The 17,806-nt window shown below is 41.6% G+C and overlaps 1 protein-coding gene across 8 annotated transcripts in view; it reads left to right on the forward strand.

Annotated features, from left to right (window-relative positions):
- The window catches only part of mtmr4 (myotubularin related protein 4), a 139,041-nt gene that overhangs the window by 77,608 nt on the left and 43,627 nt on the right, over positions 1–17,806 (forward strand). For all 8 annotated transcript variants that reach the window (XM_073053604.1, XM_073053607.1, XM_073053606.1 and 5 more), the window contains one exon: positions 11,756–11,872. In XM_073053604.1, the coding sequence (XP_072909705.1) occupies positions 11,756–11,872 (117 nt within the window). Of the gene's footprint in view, positions 1–11,755; positions 11,873–17,806 lie in introns of those variants that run through there.

A 17,806-nucleotide genomic window follows, 5' to 3' on the forward strand; every position in this document is an offset into this window, starting at 1 on the left:
GTTTTCTTTTTGCCATTTGTAATGGAAGCCTATCAAGTGGTCTAGACTTAGAATGATGCATTTGGGCTTCTTTTGCTGGAAATAGCAGTATAAGTTACATTTTGATAGAAAAGCAAACCATTTAGTTTTAATACTGTGCTTCTCTATTTAAATAGTTGTATGCAATGTAACGTGTATCGGATAGATCAAGTATGTATTTGTATTGGAGAACTACTTCATGATACATTTGTGTACTTCAACCTTGGATTTTGTGGTTCTGGAAATCTCCGATACACTTTCAGCAACAGGAATTACTTTAGCTATTAAATCATGATGAATATAATGACCAGTGTAGGTCTGGCCATGATGGCAGGAATGAATTGGCTTTAGTGTCCTGCCTGCATTATCCTTCATCTTTTCCCAGTCATTCATGTTTATCCAGAGGATTGGAATGACGAGGGTAGATCTCATTTCCTTGACGTAGGATTGCCTAGCCAGGGTATTGCTGAGATGGCAATATCCATAATTCTACTTTATTTACTATGGCTTAATATCAAATTGTTATATTTGGTAATACAGCATGGAGTACGGTCTTTCCGGCCTTTGGAGCCATGCCACCCTAGCAATCCCCAATTTAACCCTAATCTAATGACAGGACAATTTACAATGACCAGTCAATCTACCTGGACGCTCTTTGGATTGTTGGAGGAAACCAGAGTACCTGGGGGAAATCCGCGCATTCCATACAGAAACTCCTAACAGACGCCGCTGAAATTAAACTAACTCTGAAGCCCTGAGCATCATGCTAACTGCTATGCTACCATGGATTTCTAGATCAGTAATCAGATAATCAGCAATTATCTAGAAAAGAATTGAAATTTGCCTTTCAAAAGAGGTTTTGACTGTTGCATTGGGCCTTCCTAGCAACATTGAAGCATTAGTTATTCGGCACCACTTGCTTTGAATCCTCTTCCGAAGCAAGGTCAATAAAGACGCACTGTTTCCATGATGGGAGCTTAAAACAGTTGAGCTGTTTTTCAGAATGCAAGAGATTCTGCCGATGCTGGAAATCTTACGTAATGCTGAGGGAACTCAGCAGGCCGGGCAGGATCTATGGAGAGAATAAACAGTTGACATTTTGAGCTCAGATCTTTCATCAGTCCTGATGAAGAGTCTCAGCCCAAAGCATTAATAGTTTATTCTCTCCACAGCTGCTGTCTGACTTGCTGCGTTCCTCCAGTTTTATGTGAGAGCGGTTTGTTAGTCTGCATATGCAGATTTGTTTATGCCCAGTGTTGGCTAAATTATCCTCGGTAAGGTTTTATCAGCAAGATTTAGTTATTCTGCCTACCCAGAAAGGGCATGTTAATATTAACTTTAAAAGTGTTACGAACCCCGTAACTGGGTGTCTTACCAGCAAAGATAGAAGTGTCCGTTGGAGTCTGGTGATACTATTTTCAACAGTATTTATTAGTAAAAATACACAAAAATAATATCAATGCAAATATACAGATAATATACGTCATCAATACTAAACCTAAAAGTGCGGGTATAATAATAATCAATAAGAAATAAGCTCTATCGTTGTCTAGGGATAATGAATTGTCAGATGGAAATATAAAGTTCAGGTCATGAAGGCTGCGGTAGTTGTTGGTCGCGGTGTTTCAATTGTTAGAGAGAGAGAGAACAGTAACAGCTATTAACTTGCCAACTTTCCTTTACGATTTTGATCCGTCGATGCGTTGTTGCTGTGGCCATTCACGTATGACCCCTCCGTCCTTTTAGCTAGACTGTTCTTCCGTGGTGGACTCGTCACCCAGGCAAGGGTGGACATACACACAAGCCCCCACCGGTCTCGCTACAAAAACACTGCGTTAAAATTTACCGACCCTTCGTTCAGTTTCCAGTCTCCCACCCTGTCTCGTGGGGGTTCTGATGCTCCCTAGCATTTCTCCTGGTGTGTCTGAGGGGTGTTCCCCAGACCTCACTTTTATCCCCACTCACGGGGTCTCAGGTGTCAATCAGGTTGAGATGATGTAATCCAACAAACCAGCTCACTCTGGTTGCCCCCTGAGGGGTTTCAATGAATAGAACAGTACCAAGTACACAATCCTTCTCCAAAAGGCAATAACAGTAATCAGTGGTTCCGTTCCGCTTTTGTTAGGAGGAGACATTCCACCTTAGCTGTGCCCCTCTCTCATTAATTTTCATGAACTGTTTATCAATAACAACTGCCCTGGCAGAGTCCCTTTTGTCTCTCTCATTTCCTTGATAACAGCGTCGAAATAGTAGCGATTTGCGATTCTCTAAAGGGGGGGGGCATTGGCGATTTGTACCCTTCTGCCCATCAGAGTTGTTCATCATTCGTAACAAAAGAATAACATGTATGGAAAAAACTATTTGCATAATAACTGTTCCTACTAGGAAGGAGTTCTGTAAAATTTGTTTCAGGCTTTCAAAATCCACTGCACTCCCGGCCAAGACTTTCCTCACCGTCACTGGGCCTCATGGTTTCCCATCCCCCACCACTCTCCAACCCAGGATATTTCAAGTTTCTCCGTCACCTCGGGTCCTCAAAGCCTCCTTCTTCCTCCTACCCTACATTCCTTGAACACCCTAGCCCTCACCCCTTCTCTGATGCTGTCAACTCTCCACTCTTTCTCCTCCTCCCCCCCCCCCCCCACCGATCCCAGCTCTAATCCCTGCAGTGTATGAACCATTCTCTCTGACCTTCTCTGAGGCAGAATGTTCTGTCCTCAGCAAAGGCCTTACCTTTTTCCTTCTTTGCTCACAGTTCAGTGAGGTTCCGCACTTGCCACGATGCCAGGCTCTACTTCCATCTCCGAGCCCATTGGTTTGGCAAGAAATCCCCATCCTTTACCAATGGCATCTTCTCCCAAACCCAACCCCCCTCCTCTTGGACACCCTGCTCTGGCTCTCTGCCTGCTTCAGATCTTTTCATCTCTAAATTGCCAATAAGACATCAACCTGCTTGACCTCAACACTCCTCTCTCCACCTTGACCCTTGCTCCCTCTGAACACCGTGGCCTCCACTCTCCACAATGACCCCAACCTTGTCATCAAACCTACAGACAAAGGGGGTGCTGTTGTAGTGTGTTAATTTAACCTCTACTGAGGACTGTTAGCAACTCTTGGACACCATTTCTTACCTGCCCCTTGAAAAGGACCCCACTCAGACCACTGTTCTCTGCACCATCACCATCAACTCTGGAGATAACCCATCCATTGCCATCAAACAACGAGTTCCCTTACCCTGCACTGAGCAATGTCACCTCCTACCCAGTATACACAAACCTGACTATTCAGGTAGGCCCATGGTCTCTGCCTTTTCCTGCCCCACTGACATTGTGTCCACGTGCCTCGACTCCATTCTATCACCCTTGGTTCAATCCCTTTCCACCTATGTTCATGACAATTCACATTCTCTTGATCTCCTCAACAACTTTCAATTCCCTGGCCATGACTGCCTCATTTTAACCATGTCCAGTCTCTGTACGCTTTTATTCCCCCATCAAGAAGGCCTTAAAGCTCTCCAGTTCTTTCTCAACAAAGACCCAACCAGTTCTCCTTCACCACCACCCTCCTCTGTCTGGCAGAACTGGTTCAAGCCTTCAACAGTTTCTCCTTTGGCGCCCAGCACTTTCTCCAAACTCGAAGGGTAGCTATGGACACCTGCATGGGCCCCAGAAATGCCTGCCTTTTCGTTGGCTATGTGGAACAGTCGGTGTTCCAAACCTTCCCTGGTAATCCTCCCCATTTCTTTCTGCCAAGAGTGGGCAACCATTTTAACTGGCCTGGTGGCCAACTACTTTAACTCCTATCCCCATTTCTGTTCCGACATGTCAGTTCATGGCCTCCTCTTGCCATGATGTGGCCACTCTCAGGGTTGAGGAGCAACAGCTCATTTTCTAAGTAGCTTCCTTCTGGTAATTGTTATCTCTTCTCTCCCCCCCCCCCCCCCCCCCACCTTTCTTTTTCCCCACCTGTTCCCTCCTCTTCTACTTACCAATCTGCTTACCTTTTTTCCCTCATCTGCTTGTCACCTCCCCTCCTTCCCTTTCTTTGCTCCACTCTGCTCTCCTATCATGTTTCCTTTTCTCCAGCCCTTTACCTTTCCCACCCAGCTGGCTTCACCTATCAACTTTTAGCTTGTCCTCCTTCCCCTCCCTCCACTGTTTTGTGCTGGGGTCTTCCCCTCTTTTTCCAGTCCTGATGAAGGGGCTCAGCCTGAAACGTTGATTGTTCTTTTTCATAGATGCTGCCTGACCTGCTGAATTCCTCCAGTATTTTCTGTGAATTGTACCTAAAGAACTTCTGTTTTTCTCATTTTCCTGCAACAGACTCAGCATGTGAAGAACAATAATTTCCCCTTATTTCATTTTATTTCCAGTGTTTATTTGAGTAGTGGAAAAGTACCTAGGACCACAAAAGCAGAAATAGCCCTGAACTGAGGTTTGTCTTCAGAGTACATTTTGATCTATGATCAAAATCATAATGCTAAAGTTGAGCTGATGTGGAAGTTGGTCTGTTCTCAAGAAATGGCAAGAACTTGACTGATTTTGTTAGGAAAACTATAAATGTATTACCGTCATCATCATCGTTTGAGGTCAGCTAGGTGTCAGTGTTTGCTATTGTATCATACTTGTGTGCACGTAATTCCAGCTCATTTATTTTATTCTTAATACTTTTTTGCATTTATACTTAAATTGCATTTGTTCTTAAAAGGCATCCTTAGTCTATTAATGGTGTTTTTCCATCCTATCCTGATCCATTTTTATATTTTTGAGGCTTATGGTCAGTTTATGTCCGAATGATATATAATGTGTTTAAACCGTTGAGCCTGGCCTACCACCCCGCCTCCATTCCCTAGTTCAAATAGTCGTCTACTAACTGAAGCATACGTCTGCCCTAGTATAGGTAGTCCCCGAGTTACGAAAGTCCGACTTATGGACAACTCATACTTACGAACCGAGGAAGGAGAATGCCGTCCACCATTTTAAGTCGGATCGCGACACTGTCTGCCATTTTAAGTCATTGCCGTTGACACTGTGTTGAGTGTGTAACTTTGTATTTGGCTTAAATTTTTCTTAGCAAGATTCACCCTGATCCCCACCCCGGTTCTGGTCGGCTGGTGGCGCAGTGAGATCAGCGCCGGGATCGAGAACAGAGTTTGCCGAATTCGATCCAGTGACAGACCGCTCCCGTGCCGGATTGATGTCGAGCTCGCAACTCGACCTAAAAAAAAGCACTGCCACCTCCAGTTTAAATTCCCACGCAGAATATTGTGGAGGATCAAATACAGTACCCAAACCCAGCACAGCCCCCACTTGTCCCATTTAACCTGTCTCAGTGCAGTGGCCTTTCGAACCTGGGGAATTCAGTGCAGTGGTCCTTGGGACTCAGCGGACCTCGGGAGCCGGCGCCTGCAGTGCTTCTGTTCCGTTGATGTGAAGCGATCATGATTGAAAATAAAGTGGAAATAATAAAGTGTTTGGAAAGAGGTGAAACGTCATCGGTCATTGGAAAAGCGTTAGGCTACAGTCGGTCAACGATCAGAACAATTTTAAAGGATAAAGTGAGAATAATGGAGCATGTGAAAGGCCCTGCCCCGATGAAAGCTACAATTATTACTAAGCAATGCAGTGGTTTAATTATTGGAATCTTAAGTTTCTTAAGTGTTTTATATACATAGAAAGGTAAAATATATACTATGTACTAAGACAAACGTTTGACTAACTGATGCTAAATAATACCGGATGTACTTGTTACGACTTGCATACAAATCCGACTTAAAGACGGACTCGGGAACGGAACTTGTACGTAACCCAGGGGCTGCCTGTACATTAGTATCCCTTCGCTCCGGTTCAAATGCACCCCATCCTGGCGTTCCATCTGCCCCAAAAGGCATCCCATGTCCCATAAAGTTATGCCTCTCTAACCTGCACCATGATTTAAGCCATACATTAAATCTTCTAATCGCTTTCACCTTATCTGGACTGGCACATGTCACAGGCAGAACTTCTAAGAAGACCACTTTGCTAGTTCTGTCTCTAGGCTGCCCTCTTAACCCGTTAAATTTTGTTTTGCAAAACTGACCGCTTTCCCTTGCCTAAGTCTTTTGTTCCAATGTGAACAATGACTACTAGATTCACCACTGCTCTGGCCAGGCGCTTATCTACAGGTCTAGGGAGATCTGCTTGTGCTTGTGGTAGGAAACGCATCCTATGAGACTCCTTGTCAGTACACACCTGATTCTCAACCCCCTGATAATTTAGTCCCCTACTTTCACTACTTCCTTTTTATGGGGTTTAGGATTAGAGAGGGTCCTGTGGGGCTCCTTTTCCTGCCTACCACCTCAGGTTTCATGAACATCTAGTGATGCTTGAGAATGACCAAAATGGCTGAACACTTCCAACTCTAGAGTTGATGCCCCCAGACAGTGTCATTCTTATCCTGCGCTTCCTTCCCACCGTCACCCACCTGTCTTTCCTTCTGGTCTGAAGTCTCAAACTGTTGCTCTCTTGGGGTACACGCTATCTCCCTAAAGGACATCTAGAGCACATCTGCCAATTCTGTACCTCATCAAGTTCAGCTACCAAGGTGTTGGATTAACTGACATTACTCGTATGTAAAACCTCCAGGGGAGCAAGTGTCCATGATTCCAAACATAAGGCAAGACTAACATTGCAGAGGCTGCATTATTAAACCTTTGGGAGGAGGGGTTTGTTAAGAACTTCTGAAGTTTAAGTGATTTGTAGTTATTTAAATTCTTAAAAGTAAACTACTATTTATACTAATCCTACTTTGCTCCCTATGTTCCAGATAGCACCTAATGTGTGCTTGATTCTTCCACACACTTCCTAGATTTGCGTTCCCTGATCGATTCGCTTTCTCTGCAGGTTAACTATACCATGAAGTGACTCTTGGTCCTGCCTTGTTAGGCCTACAACTCACTTCTATCTAATTATTGGCTCGCATTATCATCAAAAACCTGCTAAGTGCCTCTTTTGCCACTATAGTTTGCGAGCTGCTTATGCAAAGTGGAAAAGAAACAGCCACCCAAAGCAAGGGATAGGACACAAAAGCATTTGTGACCAAACACAAGTTCTATAAGCAGATGTATCCAAAATTTAAAACTGAACAAAAGAAAGCTACCGACACTCTCCCAAATGGTGCACACAGTAGGGCCAGAGACTGCTGCAACAGCACCAGTACAACCCGAGTGTTGCATTTGGTGGTGGTACTAAACCCACTGTTCCAGGCTTTTCATCCATTGACTAAGACAAATGTTGATATTTCCAAGTCTACTTGAAATGAAACGTAGAAAGTAAATAGGTGAGCAGTGGTGTTCCTATTCACCTGCCACCCAGGCATTCTAGCTTGTTTATGTTGTGAGTCTGTCAAGCAGTGCTGTGCCTTTTCTAGATGCAGCAAAATTGATTCATTATTCAATGATTCATCATCTAGCTCACTAGGTTTGGTCTACCCACCTCCCTTTTTGAAGTCACTCAAGCCCTCCCTGTATTCTCAGTGGAGATCAGAGTTCAAAGTAGAATGTATTATCAGAGTACATGCACATCACCACATACAGTGCCTGTAAAAAGTATTCACACCCTTGGATATTTTCATGTTTTACTGTTTTACAACATTGAATCACAGTGGATTTACTTTGGCTTTTTTGACACTGATCAACAGAAAAAGAATATTTTGTGTCAAGGTGAAAACAGGTCTCTACAAAGCGATCTAATTGATTTCAAATATAAAACACAAAATAATTGTACAAGTATTCACCCTCTTCAAGTCAATACTTGGTAGCTGCGTCTTGAGTCTGAATAGGTCTCTACGATCTCCCAGTGGTCACCCATTTTAATTCCACTTCCCATTCCCATTCCAGTATGTCCATCCATAGCCTCCTCCACTGTTGTGATGAGTTCACACTTGGGTTGGAGAAACAACACCTTGTATTTGGGTAGCCTCCAACCTGACGACATGAACATCCAATTTCTCAATCTTCCAGTATTGCCCTCCCAAACCCCCTTCCCCCACCCTCGCCATTTCCCATCCAGTTCCCTGCCCTCACCTTATCTCCTTGCCCCCCTTTTCTTTCTTCCATAGCCTTCTGTCTCTTTCACCAATCAACTTCCCAGCTCCTTGCTTCATCCCTAGTTTCACCTATCACTTGGTGTTTCTCTCTCCCCTTTTCCCACCTTTTGAATCTTCTCAGATTTTGTTTTCCAGTGCTTGTGAAGGGGTTTTGGCCTAAAACATCAACAGTATTTTTTTTCCATAGATACTGCCTAGCCTACTGAGTTCCTCCAGCATTTTGTGCATGTTGCTCTGTTAGATTGCATGAGGATTGTGAATGAGCAGCCCTTTTCAAGTCCAGCCACAAATTCTCAATTGGATTGAGGTCTGACCTCTGACTTGGCCACTCCAGGACATTAACTTTGGTTTTTAAGCTATTCCTCTGTAACTTGGCTTTATGCTTGGGGTTATTGACTTGCTGGAAACAAATCTTCCAAGTCGCAGTTCTCTTGCAGACTGCATCAGGATTTCCCTGCATTTTGTCGTATTCATTTTGCCCTTGACCTTCACAAGTCTTGCAGGACCTGCTGCAGTGAAGCATCCCCACAGCATGATGCAGACCACCACCATGCTTCACGGTTTTTGATGTGTGGTGTTTGGCTTGTGCCAAATACAGAGTTTAGTCTGATGGCCAGAAAGCTCAATTTTGGTTTCATTAGATTGCAGAACCTTCTTCCAGCTGACTTCAGAGCCTCCCACATACCTTCTGGCAAACTCCAGCAGTGATTTCATGGGAGCTTTTTTAATAGTGGCTTCTCTTTGCCATTCTCCCATAAAACTGTGACTGGTGAAGTACCTGGGCAATAGTTGTATGTGCAGTCTCTCCCATCTCAGCCACTGAAGCTTGTAGCTCTTCCAAAGTTGTCATGCGTTTCTTGCCTCCCTCACCATTTCCCTTGCGCAGTCACTTATTTTTGAGGATGGCTTGCTCTAAGTAGATTTACAGCTGTGCCACATTCTTTCCATTATTTGATGATTGATTTTAACTGTACTGAGACTCTTGTACCTTCTACTTGATGGCAGCAGCGGAGGATCTTTGATAGGTGCTGCTTTTCTATTGCAACATTTCATGTAGATGTGCTCAGTGGCTGGGAGAGCTTTACCCGTGATGTACTGGACTGAATCCGTGACCATTTGTAAGATTTTCCGCTCATAGGCATTGTTGTTTCTATGATGTTGGCAGTCAGCACACTTACCACCACACATCTGTAGAAGTTTGCCAAAGTTTTTAACAAGCGGAATCTCCACAGACCTCAAAGTAGAGGTGCTGTCATGCCTTCTTTGCAATTATATTTATATGATGGGTCTAGGCCAGGTCCTCTGAGATAGACATCCAGGAATTTAAAGTTACTGACCCTCTCCTCCCCTGATCCTCCAGTGATTACTGGCTCATGGAGCACTGGGTTCCCTCTCCTGAAGACTACAATCTGGTCCTTGGTCTTAATTAACATTGAGTGAGAGGTGGTTGTTATTACACCACTCAGCCAAGTTTTCAATCTCCTTTCTATGGACTCACTGTGGAGTAGCTGCCATCGTATAACTGTGAATAAGGTATCTTGAAAGAAAACTTCTTTTTACATTTCTGAGTGTTAGAAACTTTTTAATTATATATCCACATTCAGTGAATATCCTCAATCACACTGACAGGTTGATAGTATGTGAGCCTGCAGGCAGGGTGTTACTGGCTGCAAAAGTGTTCTATGAAAGCTGTTCTGGGATACCACCTGTGTTGTGCAGGGCCACACTAAATGTCTGGGAGAAAAGGCTCCCAGCAGCAGACTGCTATTTTTAGGCAAGGTTTCTCCTGGTGACACAGTGCAGGCCATTTCTTCCATTTTTCCAGTCCAAACTTTAAAAAAAGGAGTAATGCAGTTAGTTCAGTTTCACTGTCCCTGTTTGTGAAGCCTGCAAATTTTCTCCCTTTCACGAATTTATTTCTCAAAGTTGCCTTGAAATATGTGGGTATGGAAGAAAATTTAACGCAGAGCATTCGACGAAAGAAAAAATAAATAAATAGATGAATAAATAAATAGATAGATAAATAAATAACCTTCATTTCTTCTCGGTTTACCATAAATTTAGGTCTCCTAGGTATTAGCAAAAATATTAGGTTTTAAAGGTTTCATAAACTGTTATCTTACTTCACTGTTTTTTGTTCCTTCTCAGTATCCCTCCCATTCTTTCATTGTTTATTCCATCTGTTCTCCTGTTGCTCCTCTTACACACACACATTTTGCCCACCTGTCCTCTCTATCGTGTTTACCACATGCAGTACTGTGCAAAAGAGTGCTGCTCCTTTTTTTAATGTAAGGATCTAAGGGCGACCTGCTGGGAGAATGCCTCAAACAGCAGGCAAAGGACATGGAAGTAGAAGTGGGTGAAGTAGAGCCAGAGAACCAAAGGCTGTGGCAGGACAAGATTGCATGGGCTGATGTGAGAGAGTCCTCCCTATGGCTGGAAATGCAGGGCTGAGGGACAGCACAGGAGCAATAGAAGCAAAGATCTATCACACCATTTAAGACTTGTGATGCAGACTGTGCAAGGAATCTGCTGAAACCATCTAGCGCATAGGAGCAGGGTGCAAATTGCAGGAACTGTATACAGAAACATCTGCACTGAGCATGCCAAGTCCAAATGGGAACACCGGAGAAGGTAGTGGACAACGACAGAGCTAAGATCCTGTGGAACTTCCAAATACAGACTGCTAGATAACCAGGTATTGGCCAACCAACCAGACATGGTAATATTGGACAAGGAATAGAAGAAAGCAACAGTAATAAATGTGGCAAACCCAAATGGCAGTAACATCAGGAAGAAAGAAAGAATGAGAAGCTGGGGAAATACCAGGGTTTGACAGAGCAGATAGGGAGGATGTGGAAAGTTGAAGCCAGAGTAATTCCGGTGGTGATAGGAGAACTTAGAGCTGTAACACCTGGACTGGGAGTTGGCTCCAACAAATCCCAGGAACAACATCTGAGATCTCGGTCCTGAAGAGCGTTCTATTAGGAACGGCAATAAGACTTTTGCACAGTATTGTATTGTTCCTCAACTATTGGTTCCTGTTGTTGCTACACCCCTGTCTAAGGGATTTTTGTTCTTCGGTAATTTCATAATACTTCCACTTAATGTAGTTACATGGTTCACAATGCGTCACAGATTTATCTCATTTCCAGTGTACTTTTTCTTACTGCACTGGTTTCCTCTGTTTCTTTTTGGGAGATTAATTTTACTATGGTCTTCATTTAGATAATAAAAAAAATTAATTCCTCTTTCATTTATTCTATTAGTCCACATTTATTATTTTAATTAAGTGCATAGATAGTTTTTGGGAGCAATTTGTATGAGAAGACAAGGGTGTTTAGATAACTTAAATAATTTTCGGGTTTCAAAGATGCAGTCCAACTGTATCTTTGAAAAACACAAAATTGTGAAATGGTGTGCTGGTTAAATATCAATATTGGACTACTCCAAAAGTCAATCGAATCAGATAGAAGATGAAAGTAAGTTTGATGTGAGGCAAGGTAATTTTGTGGAGTATGTGAGAAGATTTTTGTTGGTTCCACAATGCAATGCAACCAAAATGCAGCAATGAATTGGTTTCTTATCCAAGTACTGAAGGGAAAAATTGTCCAAAAATGCAATTTTAACATTTGTTTTTTTTTGTTTACAGATTCCTTTTCCAGTACTCCAGGGTGAAGGTGTGGAATACCTAGGCCGTGCAGATGATGCTATAATCGCTATTTCCAATTATAGGCTGCACATTAAATACCAAGATTCTTTAATCAATGTAAGCAATACTTCAATGAATAGCATCTTCAATCTCCTGTAATGTTGTCTCTCACTTTTTAGAATTTTTATGTGGATATTATAGATTTGCTATATCCACTATTACATTAAGCTATTAATTTTCTATTTGTGGCCACCTCCCTTTTGTTAAAGAGAATAGAGAATGCACTTTTAATCTAGTAATACACCCAGGTTATTGAAGTGTAAAAGAATGAGGAATTAAATTCTACAAGTTAAGAAAGGGGAGGGTATTCTTTAGTTGATGGAGGCAAGTCAAACTGAACTAATTCTGGTCTTAGGTTGACATTGTTCCTGGATTGAAATTGTTTTCCAGTAGTGGGTCTCTGTGTGTCTGAATTTTTTTCTTCCTTCTATCTTTGTTTTGATCCTTTTCCTTTTAAGACCATTTTCCCTGCGGTTTCTGTATGATTCTTGCACACTTTCTTTTTAATATTTATTTAAGATTCGTGTTCCCTCACTCTGTAGTTTACTCTACTTCCAAGAAGTAGAGTCTGATCTTGTGCTAACCATGCAAGTTATTTCCTCTGTACTTTGTGTGTTGAACCCTCTAAGGAGTTGAAAGCAGCAACAAGATTAGAGGGTCTCACTGCCACCTTGTATGAGCAACTCGTTGATAAATAATTTCCTTCTAAATCTTTCACATTTATTTACTTCTATTAATTTTCCAATAAAGCACAAGAAAATCTACATACAAATCACAATGTTGGAGGAACTCAGTTGGCCTGGCAGTATCTATGGCAATGAGTTGATAGCTGACATTTTTGGCCAAGACCCTTCTTCAGGACCGAGAAGGAAGGGGGGGGAATGCCAGAATTGAGGTGGTGGGGGGAGGGAAGGGGAACGAGACTAGCTGGAAAGTGATAGGTGAAGTCAGGTGGGTGGGAAAGGTCAAGGGCTGGAGAAGAAAGAAAGAATCTGATAGGAGAGGAGAGTGGACTATAGGAGGATAGAAGAAGGAGGGGACCCAGGGAGAAGTATGGGCAGGTGAGAAGTAAAACATCAGAGGGAAAAGAGAAAGGAAGAATTTGTTCAGCAGAAGGAGAGATTGATATTCATGCCATCAGGTTGGAGGGTGCCAAGGCTGAATACAGCATGTTGCTCCTGCACTTTGAGAGTGGTCTCATCCCGGCACAAGAGGAGGCCATGGACTGACACCTGGGAATGAGAATTAAAATGTTTGGCCACTGGGATGCCCGCCCTTCCTGTGGCAAATGGTGTGGAGTGCTCAATGAAGCAGTTTCCCTCAGTTTACGATGGATAACAATTAGCTTAATTGTAAAGCAGTGTTTTAGACAAACGTTACTGTGGGTTTAAATGATGAAGGCCAAATTGATAAATGTTCTACCAAGAAATGTAAAAGTTTTGATTATCTCTTCACAGCATGCATTTACTATATAGACCCCAATTGTAACCTGTATTTTAAAATGAACCTGTTTGAGATGCCAATACCATTTTGATCCAGTCAACCAAATGTTGTTTATTTAGCCTTTTTAGATATTCCAAAAATGTCTAATTTGCATCAGTTCTCCTTCTCATTTTGTAAGAGTAGGACAAGCTGCTTACAACTGGAACATCCCAATTGTTCACTTAAGGGAATAGTAACTGAGTAACCATGCAGCTGTATAACCTGAAAGGATCGAATGAATCATTTATATTAGAAGTTCAGTTGAATTCGCGAACATAGTACGTTCAATAAAAGACAAGATAGCCTGAGATGAGGAAACAACTACCTGTTTATCAGATGGGACTTGTGTTCATAGTTTAAATAATAAGAAACCTCATCACTGGAAGTTGAAGAATCTTGCAAACCCTAATTTCCAATTTTTCAAATGTTGCAGATAACAGCATTGAATGATACTAGCATTGATTTGTATTTTGCTTTGAGTTTGATCATTGTCCCTTATGTAATTGCATTCATTGTAAGTGTGTATCTCTGATACAGAGATTCCACACACTTCCAAGTGAGAATATTGTTCATTGAAAACTATTCCCGAGTTTGAGTGTGTAATCTAGCCTAACTTTAAAAACTTGCATTTATATTGTGCCTTTTAACAATAGGTAGTTCACAAAAACTTTGTGATTGGATTCTACTTAGGAAATAGTCAGATAATTAGCAAATTTGAGTTATTCAAATTTAACCTGCATCTTGCTTGACAAGGAAAGAGATGAAGATTTGGAGATGGAATTCCAGAGTTTCAGAATCAGGTTTATTATCACCTGCATGTAACATGAAATTTGTGAATTTGGGAGCAATTCAATGTAATACATAATCTAGCAGAGAAAAAATAATAACAAATAAAATTAAACATAAACAAGTAAATCAATTACAGAATACATGTTCAATAGATTTAAAAACATGCAAAAACAAATACTGTATATTTTAAAGTGAGGTAGTGTCCAAGGGTTCAATATCCATTTAGGAATTGGATAGCAGAGGGTAAGAAGCTGTTCCTGAATCACTGAGTGTGTGGCTTCTGTACTTCCTACTAATGGTAACATTGAGAAAAGGGCACGCCCTGGGTGCTGGAGGTCCTTAATAATGGACACTGCCTTTCTGAGACACCACTGCTTGAAGATGTCCTGGGTACTGAGCTGACTAGATTTATAACCTTCTGCAGCTTCTTTAAGTCCTTTGTCTGGTATGGAGGGGCTGTCTATCAGAATGCTCACCACAGTACAGCCATAGACGTTTTTGAGTGTATTTGTTGACATGTTAAATCTCTTCAAACTCCTAATAAAGTATAGCCACTGTCTTGCCTTCTTTATAACTATATAGATATGTTCGGACCAGGTTAGATCCTCAAGAGATCTAACCATAAAGAGCTAGACACTTAACTGGGTTTGGATAAAAGAAAATTTATAGAACTGAGAGAAATTTGACAACAAGGATGATAATTTTATAATTGAGGTGTTTTCTAGTCCCAAGACAATAGAGGCCCATAACTAGGTATACCAGTAGAGTATGATGTAAATTGGAATATCTGTAATGTCATCTTGGATATGCATAAGTTTTTGAAGGGTAGAAATGAGAAGCTTGTCATTAAAGTACAAGCAATCCAACTCCTCCTGGATTATGAAAATTTACCTGTACAGGTTTCACCTGTCACTATCCAAAAATTTGAGTAAAATTTGCTCCCCCAGAGTTTTTTGGCAAGGTGGGTGGGAGTGAATAACTAAGTTTTTGAATTTGCTCTTGCCATATGCAGATGTTCATAGTCCATAGGTAAAGATGGGTGGTATTATATGGAAGGATGGAGATATTATGTACTTGCATTGTGAATCGGCTTACAAAGTATGTTTCACACTGACAGGCAAGTGAAAAGGTTGCTGTTATAAATAGAGGTAGGTGATTGAACACCCAGTTCTGAATTAAATTGGATGTCAAGGTTATGAACAGTTTCCTTTATCCTCAGCAATGGTCAGGAAGGGATAGAATTTGTGGTCAATCCTGAATATGATGCTTTCAGTCCCTCCCAGTGTTACTGGAGTAAATACCAAATTGTTCTCGCCAAAGATCAGTTGAGTATCATGGAAAATTTAGGGGATGTGTATGTTTGGTGCACTTGTGCATCGTTGTTGCATGATATTACTGAAAGCTGCAGCACAGAAGATAGTTATTGGGTCATTGTGGCATAAAGGCCATCCAACTTAATCCCACTTTGCAGCTTGTTTTGTAGCCTTAATGTTTGCAATGAACCTTGTACATCTAAAGAAAGTATCAGAGTATACTACTTGGCAATGATTTCAAAATTTCCACTGCCTTCTGTGTAAAGATTTAGTTTCCCCCCCCCAAGTCCTCCCTGGTTCCTCTATCATAACTAAATTAGATACTGGTGAGAGGAATTTGCTCTTTCAATCCACTTTGTCGACTTCCAAGTTTGATGTACCTCATTTCAATCTCTCTTCCCATTGTTTCAAAAAATATTTCTGCCTTTCTGATTTGGGGAATAGTAACATCCTCTTCCAGGGAATTGACTCAACTGCTGTAGTATTTTGGCCATCTTATCTTAAACAGAGAAGATTGATAAATCCTGATGAAAGATCAAAGACCTGAAAAGTTAGTTCTATTTCTATCACCATGAATACTCCTGATATATTTCCTGCATTTTATTTATATTTCGGATTTGCAGCATGTCATTTTGTTTTGATTTTTTTGATAAGTCATTGCACCATAACAGTTCTTTTGTTTCTTTTTTTAATATAACCATATAACAATTACAGCACGGAAATAGGCCATCTTGGCCCTTCTAGTCCGTGCTGAACGCTTACTCTCACCTAGTCCCACCAACCTGCACTCAGCCCATAACTCTCCATTCCTTTCCTGTCCATATACCTGTCCAATTTTTTTTTAAATGACAATATCGAACCTGCCTCTACCACTTCTACTGGAAGCTCATTCCACACAGCTACCACTCTGAGTAAAGAAGTTCCCCTCATGTTACCACTAAACTTTTGCCCCCTAACTCTCAACTCATGTCCTCTTGTTTAAATCTCCCCTATTCTCAATGGAAAAAGCTTATCCACGTCAGCTCTTGTCTATCCCCCTCATAATTTTAAATACCTCTATCAAGTCCCCCCTCAACCTTCTACGCTCCAAAGAATAAGGTGCTGAAACCCAGGTAACATTCTAGTAAATCTTCTCTGTATTCTCTCTATTTTGTTGACATCTTTCCTATAATTCAGTGACCAGAACTGTACACAATACTCCAAATTCGGCCTTACCAATGCCTTGTACAATTTCAACATCACATCCCAACTCCTATACTCAATGCTCTGATTTATAAAGGCCAGCATACCAAAAGCTTTCTTCACCACCCTATCTGCATGAGATTCCACCTTCAGGGAACTATGCACCATTATTCCCAGATCACTCCAAATATTCCAGATGCCTCCTTAACCACCTGTTTTATCTGAATTGCTTGCTTCAGGAATATTGAGGCATGTATTTGGTCCCAATAAATTCTGACAACACACACAAAATGCTGGTGAAACACAGCAGGCCAGGCAGCATCTCTAGGGAGAAGCACTGTCGATGTTTCGGGCCGAGACCCTTCGCCAATTCTGATGAAGGGTCTCAGCCCGAAACGTCGACAGTGCTTCTCCTTAGAGATGCTGCCTGGCCTGCTGTGTTCCACCAGCATTTTGTGTGTGTTGTTTGAATTTCCAGCATCTACAGATTTCCTCGTGTTTGCCCAATAAATTCTGTACTGTTTTTAATATCTTTATTCATTGAATATTCCCTTGGCATTTTTGCCCCCCCCCCTCCCACCTGGCTCAAATGCATGAAATGCTACTTTCTGGATAGAATGCATTTGCCACATCTCTTCCTGCTTATTAATCCCTTTAATTTCCTGCAGTTAATTTTTCTGTAAACAACATTACCAATTTTGTAAATGTATCCAAATTCCTTATTAGTGTACCTTGCATTTAAATGGATATTGACAATATACACCTTTTTCCAAAAAAATTACTTTTTAAAAACTTTTATTTAGCAATACAGCGTGGAGTCGGCCTTTTGAGCCACGTTAAGCCCCCATCAATCTCATAATGTCAATTAACCCAGGCCTAATCATGGGGCAGTTTACAATGATCAATTAACCTACCTACCACATCTTTTGACTGTGGGAGAAAGCCTGGAGGGACCCCAGGCAGGGACACCTTACAGAATGGTGCCGGAATTGTACTCCAAACTACAGAATGCCCCAAGCTGTAATAGCATTACACTAGCTACTAAGCTACAGTGGCGTCCACTTAAGATCTTGGAGCCCTGTAGAAATGCAGTCCAGATTGTCTTGTACTCGTTAAAATCCTTTGCTTTCTGTTTCCTGCTGATAAACTAGTTTTGATCTTTTGCCACTTTGTCCAAGTTTCTGTGGGCCTGTTCTTTCAATTGGGTACTTTGACTGAAGCTTTG

The sequence above is a fragment of the Hemitrygon akajei genome, chromosome 8, assembly GCF_048418815.1.
Source record: "Hemitrygon akajei chromosome 8, sHemAka1.3, whole genome shotgun sequence".
In the NCBI taxonomy this organism is placed as follows: domain Eukaryota; kingdom Metazoa; phylum Chordata; class Chondrichthyes; order Myliobatiformes; family Dasyatidae; genus Hemitrygon; species Hemitrygon akajei.